Raw genomic sequence first — 16,278 nt, forward strand, 5'->3', positions numbered from 1 at the left:
GTAATAAAAGCTGTGGTTAAGTGCAAGGCTACTGTAGAAATTAATACGAAGCACCAAATTCTATCTGGGACACAGAATCCAGCATCCCAAAATCCCCACCCTCTTTTTCTTACAAAATCCTGTTTCTAGCTACCGTCAGCCTTGGCCCTTTTTCATCCCCTTTTTAAACAATCAAACCAATCAACGGACCCCGGGTGTATTAATCTTTAACAGAGCCTCCATGTTCAGAGGAACTATACCTGGCCTTCCTGTTTTCCCTTTAAGCTTTCCGCAGCCCCCGGGACTAATGGCAGACGCTGAAGAAGAGGTACCTCGGACTATATGGGTTCAGGCTGGGATAATTCCACGGAGGATTGCCCCTGCAAATGCTCGTTCTGACCCAAGAAAGAGCCATTTCCCTTCCTCGCGACTCACATAAGTGGAGCCGGCTGCACAAATTAACGACATTTATGCAAATGGGCTCGTATGCATAATTCATGCAAGGTGCAAAAGGGCCCGATTTAATTCCAGATGCTAATTACTAAATCTTACCTTTGGAGACCTTCCGATTCGCTGTAAGTCCGGCTTCCGCAGGTCTGCTAATGGGCTGATCCTTGGCAGGGTTCCCGTTGGCCGTTCCCGCGGTGTAGTGCGGGCCCTTGGGCGAATTTGGGGCGGTGGACCTCGGCGGTGGTTGCCCCGGTTTTCCTGAGCTGCCCGGCCCTCCAGGGGACTTTGAGATATCAGGGATGTCCTTTGGCTCCAGGCTTCGAAAACCAGAGGTGGCGGGTGATGACCTGCTCTTGCAGAGAGAAGAGATTTAATGGCTCAATTTGGATCCAGAAAGGGCACCCCCAGACTTCTGTGCATGCTCCATTACCAACTGCATCAGTCTGTGCTCCTTCCCAATGAGGAATGCCTGAAGAACCAGGGACTTTTTGGTTTAGAAAAGGGACAACTAGGGGGAACGGGGGACATGAAAGAGGTTTAGAAAATGATGCCTGAGGTGGAGAGAGTTGACCAAGATAACTTTTTCTCCTTGTGCCCACAGGTTAGAACTCCACGGTATCCAATGATGGGCAGTAGGTTCAGGGCAGACCAAAGGAAGTACCACTTTACACAGAAAGTGATCCCAATGTAAGATTTGCTGCCAGAGCATTTAGTGATGGCCGCAGGAATAAACAGCTTGAAAAGGGGACGAGATGGATTTGTGGAGGATAGGTCTACCAAGCGCAATGAGCTATGGTGGCTGAGGGGAGCCTCCACATTCAGAGGCACTAAACCTCAAAATCCCAGAGACAGGAGACAACCTCAATGGAAGGCTTTGGCCTTTGTGACATGTTACTGGCCCTCCAGAGGAACTTGTTGGCAACTGTGGGAGATGGGATGCTGGACTAGATGGACCTTCACTGTCCTGATCCACACAGGTTCTTCTGAAGCTCTTATCAGGGGAAGTTCTTGGCCCTATTCCCTGTTTCCCAGCTGAAGGATTTCAGATACAGGTTGTAGAATTTACAGATGCACAGAACCCAAATCTCCTTCCTTTTCAGCCAAGCACTTACCCACTGGACCCCGTCGATCCAGTCAGAGCTCCAGGAGAACCTCTGTGTCCAGTTGTCGAAGGCCCAGGTAATGCGTGCATGAGAATGCTTCGTGCTCGGTCCTTCTCGCTGCTACCTGGATTGATCCCCGATGTGCTGGCTCCTGAAAACAAAGTCTTCCCAGGTATTTCCAGACCCTTAAAAGGAGAGGTGTGATTTTTCACAGGTTCCACTTTGTTCACAGAAAGTCCAGAAGACCCTGAAACTCCAGAAGACCCTGAACCAGACTGGAAGAAACTTTCCCGGGCCTGCTGAGTCTTGGCGGATGATGCAGTCCAATGAGAAGGGGCTGGTGTGGTGACAACTTCAGGTCGGTCCGTTTTACCCCCAATGGGATCGGTGCGACACGAAATAGGGCTGGTGGAAACGCAACCAGATTTATTTGTTCCCAGATAGGAAGGTTCCCAGGGCTGTGATTTGGTGGATGATGTTGTCTGGTGAGAAGAGGCTGGCATGACGCTAGCTCCCGGATGGTCCGTTTTACCCCCAACGGGATTGGTGCGACGCGAAATAGGGCTGGTGGAAACAGAGCCGGATTTATTGGTTCCCAGATAGGAAGGTTCCCATGGCTGCGTCTTGGCAGGTGATGATATCGAGTGAGAAGGGGCTGTTGTAATGCTAGCTTGAGAACTGTCCATTTTAGCCGCAACGGGATCAGTGCGACGCGAAATAGGGCTGATGGAAACAGAGCCGGATTTATTGGTTCCCAGATAGGATGGTTCCCACGGCTTGGCAAAGCCGCTATTCCGGAGCACTTGGTTTGTTTTCTCAGGTTCCTGGTTTGGCTTTTTGGATTCCAGCCCTGTCAAATGGATCCCGGAGGCCGATGTGGTACCAGTAGGTTGGTTCTCTCCACTGACGGCCTTCGAAGACGGGGGAACACGGAGGTGATTCGGCTCTTCGTGTCTGGTGCAGATGAGCGTGCCTGGCTCGGTCCCAACTCTGTAGGCCCCAGAGGTGAGCGTGTTGGAACACTGTTTGCACCTGAGTGGAAACGACAGGGTTCAAAGGTCACTGATCAGTCACCCCATCCCACCCGTTCCCGCTCAAGGCAGGCTTTGCCCAATATCAATCATCGTCTCCCAAACCGGAAGCAGAGAAGAGGCATCCATGATAGAGGACTACCAATGGCAAAGCCCGTGACCCGGTTAAGACCCCAACCAGGAATCAGTACCTGAAGCAGTTCCTGTGATAGAGCTTCCCGTCCACTAGGTGGCGCTGGACCAGGTGCACATGATTGCCACAGGCGGCGCAGTCACTACTCCGAGTATTGCTGGTCTCCACCAAGATCCGTCTCTGGGAAAGGCAGCAATAAAATAAAACGTATTAGAGTCCTGCTAGCTTCGCATGACTTGTGAATTTCCTCTCGACTGGATCAGGGCTTTGTCCCGACAGTATTGTCTACTCAGAAAGGCAGCTGTTTTCCAAAATCTCAGGCAGGGGTCTTTCCAATCCCCTCCTCCCTTGTTCTTTTAACTGGAGATGATGCCGGGGATTGAACTTGGGACCTTCAGCATGCCAAACAGAGGACACTGTGGATATTAGAACGTTCCTGTTTTTAGTCAAGATGCTGTACGTTTCCTGAAGGGCTCTTACAAGATTTTTTTTTTTAAAGCTCAGTTATTAGGCATGCAGGGATATAAATGCTACAATTATTACGGGGAGAGGGATTTCGTTTTTCAAAATTAATTTTCTTAAACATAGCCATTGATTCTTTGTATATTCTTTTTCTCCTTTTAAGAGAAGGGTTTCTTTTTGATTCCTCTTTGAAGAGAAATTCTCTTTGATTCCTCTTTGGAGAGAAATTCTCTTTGATTTCTCTTTGAAGGGAAATCGAGGCAAACCTTTCTGTTATCTTTAGTCCTTGTGGTTGCTTTACACATCACAAGGTGGTGCTTGAATCAGGGGACAGGAAGGTCTGGGAAGACAGAGCCTGCCTTTGAGTATCTGAACAACAGAGTGAAATTCTGATTTATTTATTTTTTTGCAGACCTCCCTTCCTGCCCCTTCCTCTCCTTGAATGTCTCATTTGCTCTAAATGGAATTGATTAGAAACTGACTCCAAATTCATTTTTAAAAAAAGAGTGAAAGGAAAAAGATTGTGGGATTTCAAGGAGAAACTGGGTGAAGAGGAATAAAGAGAATTTCTCTTAGCAATCCTAATAAATCCCATGCCCCATAACGGACGAGGGCCAGTTAATTCAGTGCCAGGGCCCGGATCTTGCCAGAGAAAATGGAGGTTGTTTACCCCAGTCACGGGTGGGTTTTCTTTCACCAAATTTCGTTCCTGTGGGGCCAGGTTCCCCTTGGGTTCAGGGAGCAAGTGGAGTCGAGGAGGTTTAGTGGGAGCCGGACCGGCTGGTTCCGAAACGGACTTCTTCTCCTTCGGCTCCTCAACAGGGTGGGAAGAGGGGCGTTTCACTCCAGACATGCCTCCAACTAGGGAAGAAGGGACACAGAAATAGTTGAGGAAACATTTTTCAGTCCGGTCCCACGCTCTCCGACTGGTCTCCCTCACAGGGTTGTTGTTTTGAAGACAAAACAGAGGTGAGGAGAACAACGTATGCGGGACGGGGGGGGGGGCTCTGTGCTGGGAAGAAACGCAGGGTAGAAATGAGGGAAGAAAGTAAATCAATGCGAAGACGCCATTAAAAACTCAAATCCTAGCATACAGGAACAAGACGAAGTTGGGCGTCCAATTCAAGGGAATCACAATAAGGGCTACAGTGAGGACCTTCTACAGTGGTCAAATCTGTACTCTCCCACGCATAAAATTAGGACTATATCAGCACACGATATTTTTTTCAGGTCAAGTAAATCGTTTATGATCCACAAAGAGAAGCTCCAAATAATGGTGACAAATTATTTCTGAAGAAGAAGGGACCTCAAAGTGGCTTCCAGTCACCTTCCCTTCCTCTCCCCACAACAGACACCCTGTGAGGTAGGTGGGGCTGAGAGAGCCCTGAGAGAACTACTCTCGGAGAACAGCTCTGAGACAACCGTGATTGGCCCAAGGCCACCCAGTTGGCTGCATGTGAGGGAGGAGCGCGGAATTGAACCCGGTTCTCCAGATTAGAGTCTGCCGCTCTTAACCACGACGCCAAACCAGCTCTCAGGATGGGGGCACATAAACCAAGAATCCCACACTGAACTGCCATGGTAACAAAAAAAAAGCTCATTCTGCCCCAGGCCAGAGTTAAATCCCCAGCATCTGCTCTTGTGCAAACCAGAGATCCTTTGGTGTTTTTCCTCTAGATCTCCAGGCTGCACCGGGGGATCGGTGACCCCATTAAAGGCACACAAAAGCAAAGGAACCACCGTGAAGGAAAATGCAATCAGCACGTCCCACGCACTGCTTGGCTCAGCAGCATGAGAGCCCAGAACGACCTAGAGGCGGATTTGCAAACGTCAGGCCAAGGGGTGGCCTTTGGGCCAGCTGTTCGGCCGCCATAAACATCGACTATTTCCCAGTGAGTCGGCAGCCTGCAAACGCCTGGACGGAAGCTGCTGCTCTGGACAGGGCCTGGAAGCCAAGAAGCCACCCTCCCCGCAGGTCAGAGGGCAAATTCCTGGCAGGCAGGCTGGGGTCCTGGAAACATCAAGGCTGCTGGAAACATTTGGAGGAGACGGGCTCCGATGGGGCAGGGATGGCTCCCTTGGGGAGGGGAGGGGAGGGGAGGGGAGGGGAGGGAGGGGAGGGGAGGGGAGGGGAGGGGAGGGGAGGGGAGGGGAGGGGAGGGGAGGGGAGGGGAGGGGAGAAGCCCGGCTGGCTGGGATCCCAAACCGCTCCGCCGAAATGCCACCAAGCCGGAAGCTTTCGTCGGGGCCTCTCTGGAATGACTCAGGAGGCAGCGGGTTGTGGCAGAGAGACAGGGGACATGGCGTCACCCCAGCAGGAAGGACAGAAGCGCCTCTGTGCAAGAAACGCAAGCACGAGGCGGCAGATGAAAGCCCGCTTGGGGTCGCTGTCTGAGAGCCGGCCACAGTTCTCTCAGAGTCCTCTCAGAGAGGAAGGGGAGGAGAATGTCGGCCAGGGAAAAGTGGGGTACAAAAAAGCAGTTCTTCTATGTTTGCATCCACTTCTTTCCTGAAGGCAATCAAGTTAAAATGTAACTGCATTAAGATCCTCAGCTTACGTTTTACTTGGGAGCACCAAGTTTCTAGGCCTCACTGGGTCATTTTGGTCCAGCATCTTGCAAATCCTTTTTGCTCATGGAATGGCAGAAACGGCGAAGGATGTTTTTAGCAGAAGACTCATCTTGACAAAACCCATAAAAGCGGGGGGAGGGGGGGAGAAACGGACTCGGGAAAACACGTTCACCTGTTGTGAACCGCCCCGAATCGGTAACCCTGAAATCGGTGGTATAAAAATCCAAAAAATAAATAACACTCCCCAAAGAGGGTATGACAAAGCGTGACCAGGCCTGTCGCTCTTCCTGAACGCTTGCAGGTAGCCTGCTGCTGAATCTGGAAGCTCCATTCCTAGCGGCAGCCTTCCTGTATTCGCCTCGGCCTTTTAAAAAAGGCGGGTCGGCTCCTGCTGAAGCGGAGGCGTAAAAAATCTCCTTGCCAGAAGGGCAAAAAGAGGCGGTAGAACAAAGGCACTTACTCGGAGACCGTCCGTGAAAATAGTTGTAATACTGGGAGACGTAGGTGAGGATGCTTAATCGGTCCGGGACTTTCAAGGCCACCATGTCCTCCGCGTCCAGCAAGGCCGGGATGCCCAGCTCCTTCTCCGCCACCTGGAACGCCTGCGGAACACGGAGAGAAGAAAGCGGGAGTCACCGGAAAAAGAGGCGGAACCAGGGATGCTTCCGTCTTTTCCCGCCAAAGCGGGAAGTAGTGGTTGTAGTCTATAGGTATAAATGGCACTTATTTTTTTTGTATCTTTCTGAATAAATAAAATATGTGATTTTTAAAAAGCCCACAAGAGCATGCAAGCGTAAGACAGTAGCTCTAGACTGCAGGGGTAGTCAAACTGCGGCCCTGCAGATGTCCATGGACTACAGTTCCCATGAGCCCCTGCCAGCGGCAGGGGCTCATGGGAACTGTAGTCCATGGACATCTGCAGGGCCGCAGTTCGACTACCCCTGCTCTAGACACCCCAAGTCTCTGCTGACTTGACCCCATGATGTTTATACATAACCCCAAAAAGGGACAGTTCAAGTTTGGGCAGGCTTTTTAGTTCTGTCTTTCCCGCCCTGCAAACCCAGCCCGAGAAAGGGGTTCTCCCCCCTTCTCCGTTTTGGCTGTTAGTCAGACAACAAATTTCTCCGCACATTTTAAGGCCTTATAAGGCAAGTTGTGGGAAATGGACAGCATTTCCCCCCCCAGAAACATTGGAAGAGGCTCTTGAGACGAACTGGAGCACAGGGGGGGCAGCCACTGTGTTTGAACAATGGCCGAACGGAAAACAAACTGAGACCTGGAGCAAAATCCTTCAGGAATAGAGACAAAACCAACCAGTCCACTGCCTTGGCAGGCAAGTTCAGGAGCAAAGTGGATTCACTCCAGAAAGCTAAGCTGTCCCTCCAGCATTACAAAGCGCACAAGGGATCCAGCACATTAGCCGGGGTCCTGGTCCGAGTTGGACCGGGGGATGTTCCGAATTCAAATCCTGCCTTCAGCTGGGCAACCTTGGGCCGGTCAGTCGCTTGCCTCTGGCGTAACCTGTCTCGCAGGGTTGTCGTTTGTCGTTTTGCCTCACGGAGAAGTCCTGAATTGTCTCGCTTGAGGAAGGGAAGGAGTTCTAGTTCTGCACAAGGCTCCTTCCTGGCATCGAACAACAAATGGTGTGTGTGTGTGTGTGTGTGTGTGTGTGTGGAGGGGGGGGCTGCCTGATTCCAAAGCAGGGTTTCTCCACCGCCAATTGGCTATCCAAGGGCTGATCTAGCCGGCTGGTCTTCCCAAAAGATCTTTCAGCAGAGGGGGCTGCAGATTTTAACTCTGAGCTGCGGGAGGGGAGGACCGAAACGGATCCCAGGTCTGCAGCCAGAGAAATCTGCTTTCTGTCTTTTAACACAGGGAGGGAGGGAGGGACATTCCATTCTGCAAGTCCTCATCCCGGCCAGGCTGCACGGGTGGTCTGAGCTTGGGGGAAACAGCTGCGGCCTTGTTCTCCCCTCCCCCCAAAAAACAAAGCCCTGCTCAGAAACGCCACGATGCAAGAAGAAGAAGAGCTGGGTTTTCATCCCCCGCTTTTTGCTACCCAGAGGAGTCCTGAAGTGGCTGACAAACCCCCTTTTCCCTCCCTCTCCTCACAACAGACGCCCTGTGAGGTCGGTGGGGCTGAAAGGGCGCTAAGAGTGTGTCCTTGTGTGGATGACATCACAGGTATTAGCCAATATACCTCTGCACCACCAGCTTTTACCCCAGTCCCTTGACCAGGCCTGAAAACTCGTAAAACTGGTTTTCCAGAGCTCAGGCATGGACAGAAAGGGGCACGCCTCCTGCGTTTAATCGATTCAGTTTAAGTTCCGAGATATCAACAGTCTTTCAAACGTGGCCCAAAATGCCATTAAAGAGGTACACAACTGGGGGCTGTTACCAAATCCAACACGGACGGTACAGCCGGTTAATCGGCTGCCTGAAGAATGCGTCAAGGAAGTTAAGCGTGATAATCTTATGCAGTTCTGAGTTTAAATGTATGCTTGTTCTGATCTAATCCACCCAGGCCAAAGGAGCCTGCAGCAATTGAGAGAGAGAGAGACAGAGACAGTGAGAGAGAAAGAAAGAGACAGAGACGGAGAGACAGAGAGAAAGAGACAGAGAGAGAGAGACAGAAAGACAGAGAGACAGAGAGAAAGAGAGTAAGAAAGAAACAGAGACAGAGAAAGACATAGAGAGAAAGAGACAGAGACAGAAACAGAGACAGAGACAGAAACAGAGAGAAAGAAACAAAGAGACAGAGACAGAGAGAGAGACAGAGAGAGATTTTGGGGCACAGAAGAACAAGAACAGGAATCCTAAACCTCTTACCAATTGGTTGTTTTCAAAGACGTTTTCTTTATGCAGGGTGTTGAAGTTGCTGCAGCGCAAAAACAAAACAAAGAAAACTTTTAGCAAAGCACAACTGCATCCCATGGGACTGTTTCAAATCAAAGTTAAGGCCGACCTACCTGACAGGATAGTTGTGAAGGTTAAATAGAGGAGAGGAGAAGGAGGTGAGCTACTTTGGCTCTCTGCCAGGAAGAAGAGTGGGCCAGAAACGAAGCAGATAAACAAAATAAGTCGTGGGAACCCTGCTTCGACCCTGCCTACCCAAAGTTGACGATGCAGCCTGCGGCTTATTTTATGTATTTACTTCATTTCTGAGGCTCAGGGCCGTTTGCATAAAACGTAGAGAACAGTCCACGGAACTCAGCTTTTCACAAGGACAACAACCTTAACATCACACAATAACAAAGGTAGCAGTGCATAATGCAAACAGGTCCAGAGCAGAACGGAATGGCTGGATTTCTGGGAGGGAGCAAGGAGGCCGTAGCCAGGGACGCCTTCTTGCGCCCTTGACTTTTGGGCCAGGTTGAGTTTCATTTCACTGCAAACCGCATGGCCTCCTGTTCCCAGGGATCAGTGTTTCCTCCACGGACTTTGAAGCTTGTAATAAGAACCAACACTTCCTTGATCCAGGAAGGATCCTGTCTGGCCAGCATCCCAGCTTGAAACAATTAAACCCAGTGGCACGGCAGCGAGTGAGAGGGTACACCTGCCTCTGGCTGGTTCCCGAAAGCACAGCCTCCACAGGGTGGGGGGAAGCTACACCTGTTGAGTTTCTCCTGTCCGGCGGGGTGGGCGGAGCCTAGCTCAACTCCCCCCTGGCTGCCGTCTCCCATAAGCCCAACCTATCGTTGTTAAATAAACATGCACCAGGAAGGAGGAATTTTGCATCACATGCACTCCCTCTTGCGATGGGCACTGCTCCAAAATTAAGACTTATACCACGCTGTAGGTGGCAGGTGTACCCAAACCTGGGTTGTGCCTTTGATCCTTACAAACTGGCAGTTGAGCAGAGTGAGGAACAAACCAGCAAGACAGGTTAAGATGGGAGAAAGAGAGGAGGAGAGAGCGGGGAGGAAGCGGCTGGCCCAAGGAGCGTACGGTCTTGAATCTGTGTCCCCCCCACCCCTAGAGTAGGGGGACCTCAACTTTTTTGAGTCTGTGGTCACCTCTGGAATGCTGACACACTGAACTACTCAAAGTTGCAAAGTGCTTATTGAAAAAGAAAAGGGTCACCTGCACAGCACCAGACTGAGCAAGGGAACCAAAAGAAACGGGTGATTTTATGAACTTAGGTGGGCCGGAAGGAATGGGCCAGTGTTTGTCTCTTGTGGCCCTTCCTCGCCTACCCAGGGAATTGTTGGCCGTCACTGTGGGATGGTGTGTGAATTTCCTCCAGGCCAGGCTGGATTCTGGAGATTTTTGGTGTGTGGGGAGGACTCAGCAGGGCATGAAATTGGGGTCACTATGGACGGGCAGGTAGTAGTGAGTGTCCTGCATTGTGCAGGGGGTTGGACTAGATGACCCTGGAGGTCCCTCCCAACTCTGTGATTCTATGATCCTATGGGTGGAACACAATTCTGCTGTCCCTCTCGACACACCCATCAGCTGTAAAAATACAGGACAGGCTACTTAGCGTAGGAAGCTGCAGCTCTAGGCTACAGAGTTCATATTACCTTGACGCTTTCTCCAGCTGTCAGCATTTGGGCAAAGGTGAACCGAGGCAAGTCCAGAAAGTAATTGAGCAAGAACCAGACTTTGTCAAATAAGGGGAGAGGAAACCAGTAGATCAGAGAATTTCTTTCTTTAGCAGCAGGTCGGCAGAGCGGTTCTGTAGCTGTAGGCGTTGGAGGAAGGAGGTCAGAGGAGAAATTCAAGGATGTAAAGTGGGAGGGAAGCTCTGGAAGAACTCCCTAAGAGAGAGACAGAGAAAGAGAGAGAGAGAGATACAGTGGGGAATGGATTTTCCAGACCAAGAAAGCCACCAAATTCCAGAGACAACCTTTTAAAAGTATCGATCGTAGCAGAATAACATCCCCACTCCTTCCCCCCATCGCCAACTGCCCCCTTCTGTCGGCTTGCCACCAAAGGCCTCGGGCGAACAGCCAGCCCGTCCCAAAACAAGTCCAAGCAAGGAAGGCTGTGAAAGAAGAATCAAACGTTTCCTTCTTTTTTGAGCAAATGTTTGCTTTAGATTTAGCCGTCCAAATGGTGGCTTCACTGGCCTTCCGGGAAGGAAACAAAGGCGAGGGGAGCACGGACAAGCCCCGGAGGAGAAGTGGGGAACAGGGAAGGGGCTTGGGCCCCTCTGCCCTGTTGTTGGCCCTCCAGAGGAACTGGTTGGCCCCTGGGTGAGACAGAAGGGACTAGATGGGCCCTCACCAGTCTGACCCAGCAGGACTCTTCAGATATTCCTAATAGCATTTTCCCTTTGCCTTTCTCCAAAAGGGAGACCCGCCCCAGCGTGCTTCCTTCCCCTAGCCTCCATTTTACCTTCCCAACAACCCTGCGAGGTAGTTTTGGCGGGGACGGTGGGCCTGAGGTCGCCCAGTGAGCTGTTATCGGCAGAGAATTCGCGATTCTACGGGGGAGAGGAGAGAAAGACAGAGACGTATAGTAAAGACAAAAAAAAAACAGGAACCGGGAGTCTTATGTTGAAACGGGGTCAAAAGTGGGACCCGGGTCAGGCAAAGCTGAAGATGCTTTGCGTTCAAGATTCATAGCCTCCCCACCTTCCTTTCCATGACAGCAAGAAAGAATTTCCTCCTCAAACATTGCTTTGTTGATCTAAAGAAGGGGCGGGCAAAATGTACCGGAAGTCTAAGACGTCACTCGGGACTGATCCTGCCACGTACTGACTCTGTATCGACATCTGGGTTGCTTCGGCTTCCCCTGACCCCAGAGAGCTGCCTCTTTCCACCCACTGTACAAAAAGAGGACAACTGCCCCACTCGGCAGGGATGGTTTTCGGATAATGATTCCAGGGTGGCGCTAAATAAAATAATATCAAAGTGTATGTGTTGATTATATGGAGCACACAACGGTGAAGATTTAAGTCTATCAAATGACGCAAATCATCAAGATGAGCTTAACTTTCACACGATGCTATTACTATTTATTTTATTTATTTATTTATTTATTTATTTATTTATTATATTTATATACCGTCCTCCCCGGAGGCTCAGGGGTGGCCAGATTGTGGCTCTCCAGATGCCCATGGACTACAATTACCATGAGCCCCTGCCAGCGGCTAAAAGGTATTCTAACGGCACCTGGAGAGATAATACAAACTATAATACAAACTATTACTAAATTATGCTGTTACTATACTATTACTGTGGTAGTTTCGCATACAAAACTGATGGTTTCCCAGATGACCAACAAGGGGCAATAATAATATATACTATTTCGAAAACACGCACACTCACAATTTTAAACTTTGACGAATTTTTCGTTTTCAAACATTCATATTAGGGATGCCAGTTTCCCGGGATTGTAGCTCATCTCCAGGCAAAACTGGCTGCTTTAGATGGGGGGGGGGGTCTCCCTAGCATTATACTCCACTGAGGTCCCTCCCTGCCCCTAATCCCGCCCACTCTTAGCTCTACCCCCAAATTCTCCAGGGACTTCCCAAGCCGGAGCTGGCGACCCAGACAGAGAGAGCTGGCCCCGTCCTGAACGGAGGGGGAGGAGAGTGGGATATATATTTACTACCCGCCATCCTGATATGGTATGTTGTGTTTTAATGATGTTTTTAGGGGTTTTATGGGTCTTATATTGTACTTACGGATTGTGTAAACCGCCGCGAGACTTTGGAGAGCGGCGGTATACAAATATAAATAAATTAATTAAGTACTTAGCAGCTCTGATTTCGCTATTCATTATGCTTTCTTAGGGCGGGTTTTCCGGCCGAGGCACTTAAGTGCCGGCTTGGGGCGCCACAGAGAGAAGGGTGTGAAAATAATTCAGGCCTTGACTGGCCCCCGGCTATTCCCAACCCTGGGAAACCGGCCAGAATCACCTCCTGGGCCTGAGCCAGACTCCCATGGTAATGCCAGAGGGGTTGGCCCCAGTTGGCACAGAACCAGCTATTCCCCGGTCCAGGCACCGACATCCTGTTCCCCACGGCCGGGGGTGGCCAAACTGCTGGCAGGGGCTCATGGTTAGTGTAGTCCATGGACATCTTTGGCCACCCCTGACCGTCATGACCTACCCAGAAACCGGCGTCTTTTGGGACCTGCCACAGATTCGCTCCGACCGAAATAGTTTCTCTGCCACCCACAGCTTGTCCCGATCTTAGATGTCTAGTCCTCTCACGCCCTTACATGGGAATTCAGGGCCCGGCCCACCCCACAGCACCCTCGCTCTCAACTCCGCCATCCCCCAGGGATCGAACGGGCATCTTTCTTGCTTTGTCCTCCCCCTTTCTTGCTGAGCCTCGAGAAGGAGCACAACGCTTCAAACAACCCTGCGGGGAACGGCCCGCAAGCAGAAAGGGAGGCTGTCATGGAAGAGTTGCTAGGAAGAGCCAGAAAAGGAGTTTCTCGGTGACAGAGACCGACACAGTGGCCAGTCCATCCAAAAATCGAAACAAGCTCGCTTGCTTCTCCCAAAACCCTTACGGAGTCGTGACAAAAGGTTCTTCTTTCATTGCTGTTTCCGAAAAAGCTCTCGGGGGTCGTGAGCTCCGGCCACTTCAATGCACTTTGCCCCCGGATTTCACTGCGTGAAAGGGCAGAAATCTACTTGCAAATGGGTGGCAGGATGGATTGAAACGGCATTATTTAGCCTATATGTGGAAGGACGATAATTTGGGAGCCGTTTGTTCTTGTGGGTTCCCGAGGGGACACTGCGGGTTTTCCTTGCCTCCCATAAGACCCCTTCGACCATGAGATGGACCTCCCAACAGATGGACATCCTACTATTTATATTTGACAACAAGAAGAAGAAGTCAAAGAAGAGCTGGTTTTTATACCCTGCTTTTCCCTGCCCGAAGGAGCCTCAAAGTGGCTTCCGATCGCCTTCCCGTCCTCTATCCACAACATGGGGTGGGGTTGAGAAAGCCCTGAGAGAACTGCTCCATGAGAAGAGCAGTAACAGGGCTGTGACTGGCTCAAGGTCACCCAGCTGGCTGCATGTGGAGGAGCAGGGAATCTAACCGCGACTCCAAGCTGGCTCTAGGATAACAGGCAGGCAAAACACAGGCCCCACCACCACCACCACCCAAACGAGCACAGAAATCTTTATTCTCAACGGACTTGCCACAGCTCTGCTGAAAGATCCTCGAACTCGCTTCTGAAAGGAGGGAAGGCCCAGCTAAGGCTCGTGGCGTAACTTCTCAAAATATCTGATGACATCCCCCCCCACCCACCCCCCACGTACGCACACACACACATGCAACTTCAAAAGCCACAACTTCCATGACCTAATCTGTCCTGGGTCCGTGCAGCAAGGCATAGGGACCCCTGTGTCATTTCCTTCCATGTGACTCACCCCAGGGAAGGAGCGCATGACAGCTGAGTAGCCCTGGTGTCCGTGACCGAACGGCTCTCTCGTGCTAGACGGTCCCCCCAGGTCAGGGAGGTGCTTAGGGTATAGTTGGAAGCATCCTTCTCACTGCAGGGAAGCAACCTGGGGTGGTTGAGGGGGGTCACCCAAGTGACAGATAGTTGGGAGGTGTTCTCACCACAGATCTGTACCTGAGCTGTTCCATTCCAGGCCGGAATGACTGAACCTCCCCTCCGTGCAAGATGATAAAATCTGCACTAAAAAGAGTAGCAGCTCAAGGCGATCCTCCTTTCCCCTGACCCGCTAGTCTTCTGCTTGCAGGGACTTGGGGAAAATATGCCGGAATGGCTTCCACTGTGCAGTCAGAAATGATGCAGCTCAGAAAGAGACTTCAGGAACTGCCCCTCACCCTTTTGCACATGTTTTCTGAAAAGCCCAACCTGAATTTATTTATATTCATTTTTATATTTCTAGGCCGCCCCTCTCCAACGGTGGTCTCGTGGTGGCTAACGACAGTTTAATATTTCCTACAAAAATATAAGCGTTGACCTTTAAAACCATATCAGCTTCAAGAAGGAGAGCTGGTTCGTAAAGTCAGAATTCAAATCTGGGTCTCCAGGACTGATACTGTGTTCCTAAAGACATGGGTTCGTATCCTGGCCACACGATCTCCTGCAGATGGTGGGGATCGAACCAGGGACCTTCTGCATGCAGAGTGCTAAAACGCACTTCTGACCAGGAAAGGGCTACCACTTTGTGTTAACTGGTCACTGCTTTCTAGGGTCTTGGGGTCTCCCTCGTCGCCAACAGCCTGGCCCTTACCGATGTGGATCGAACTTGGGAGGGGGACGGGGACCTTCCGTGTGCCAATCTCCCCCTGAGACGGAACCAAGGACCTTCTGCATGCCCACCAGGCCCTGCCACTGAGCCCGTGTCCCTCTCCCCATGTAACTGCCTGCCACTGAACTTCCCAAGGTCCACCCAGGTCTCCTGCATCATCTCCTTCTCAGTCCTTTTAACCAGAGAGGGTGGCAGGTAACAACAGAGGCGGGTGGGGATCGAACCGGGGACCTTCTGCAGGCCAAGCAGAGGCTCTCCCCTCCCACTGAGTCACACCCCCCCCCCTCCATGGCTCTCCACAGGGTCTCTGAACTGGAGGCGCCGGGGATCGAACCAGGGACCTTCTGCCCGCCAAGCTGAAGCTCTGCTGCGGAGCCAGAGTCCCTCTCCAGGGTACCTGGCGGGGGTCTTTCCCTCCCGGCCCTTCCAACGGGACATGATGCCGGGGGTCGAGGCGGACCGCCGGCGGCCGGGCTTTGGACAGCGCCTCCCTCCCCAGCCTTGTCCTACCCTGCCGGGCGAGCGGGCACTCACATGAGGTCCGGCCGGTGGCGATGGAGGATGGCGCAGAAGGCGAGGCCGTCGCGGAAGGAGGTGGTCATGTTGGCGATGCGCACGTCTCGGTAGCCCTCGCACTGCTGCCGGCACCACTGCTGCAGGGCTTGGATCGCCGCCATGACGGGCGCAGGGGGGGAGGGAGGGAGGGAGGGAGCCCGAGGACGGAGGGGGCCGACAGCGGCGCCTGGTAGCCCTTCAGCGCAGGCGGCGCCCGCCCCAGACGGCGCCCGGCGCGATCCTCATCCTCCTCCACATCCTCGACCCGCGTCCCCGGCCATCCACACGTGCCTAGGTTGCCGCGCAGCCGGGCGGGGCGAGACTCGCCGGTGGGTCCGGCGGGGAAAGGCGGGAAGGGGGTTGGGGGTCTCCGCCAGCAGAGCCGGGGCCGAGCCGCTCCGACGGGCGCAACGAGGCGCGCCCCTTCCCCGCGAGGATCGCGCGCAAGCCGCCCCCGGGAGGGCAAGAGCGCCGGTCCCGGCCGCCCCCCAGCTCCTCCAGGAAGCGCAAGAGGGGACGCCGAGGGCCGGAGGGCCGGGGAGGAGCCGGGCGGGGAGGGACGCCGCGATCCAATGCCGGCAGCCCAGGAGGGAGGGAGGGCGGGCAGCGCCGCGCTCCGCCTCTACTGCCGCCGGGAGGCCGGGAAAGGAGGGGAGGGGAAGGGAAGGGAGGGGAGGGGAGAGGAGAGGGCCGGCGCTTCCCACGGCCCTTCCCCCGGCTGCCAGGCGACCCCTCGCAGTCCAAGGGAGGGAGACCCCCGAGGCAGGGCAGCTGCAAAGCGCCTTCCTGGAGGGAAGGG

At 52.5% G+C, this 16,278-nt stretch overlaps 1 protein-coding gene across 2 annotated transcripts in view; it reads right to left on the reverse strand.

The window, feature by feature from the left end:
• The window catches only part of MICALL2 (MICAL like 2), a 36,808-nt gene extending 20,761 nt beyond the window's left edge, over window positions 1–16,047 (reverse strand). The window contains exons 1-8 of one of the 2 annotated variants that reach the window (XM_077316192.1): window positions 15,459–15,596; window positions 10,253–10,489; window positions 8,559–8,607; window positions 6,190–6,331; window positions 3,829–4,019; window positions 2,755–2,876; window positions 1,542–2,564; window positions 532–776 (exon numbers count right to left, since the gene is read on the reverse strand). In XM_077316192.1, the coding sequence (XP_077172307.1) occupies window positions 532–776; window positions 1,542–2,564; window positions 2,755–2,876; window positions 3,829–4,019; window positions 6,190–6,274 (1,666 nt within the window). In that variant the 5' untranslated portion in view covers window positions 6,275–6,331; window positions 8,559–8,607; window positions 10,253–10,489; window positions 15,459–15,596. Of the gene's footprint in view, window positions 1–531; window positions 777–1,541; window positions 2,565–2,754; window positions 2,877–3,828; window positions 4,020–6,189; window positions 6,332–8,558; window positions 8,608–10,252; window positions 10,490–15,458 lie in introns of both variants that reach the window. The other variant, XM_077316191.1, reaches the window with a different exon arrangement.
• Between the last annotated feature and the right edge of the window lie 231 nt (window positions 16,048–16,278).

This window comes from Paroedura picta, chromosome 17 (genome assembly GCF_049243985.1).
Source record: "Paroedura picta isolate Pp20150507F chromosome 17, Ppicta_v3.0, whole genome shotgun sequence".
NCBI lineage: Eukaryota > Metazoa > Chordata > Lepidosauria > Squamata > Gekkonidae > Paroedura > Paroedura picta.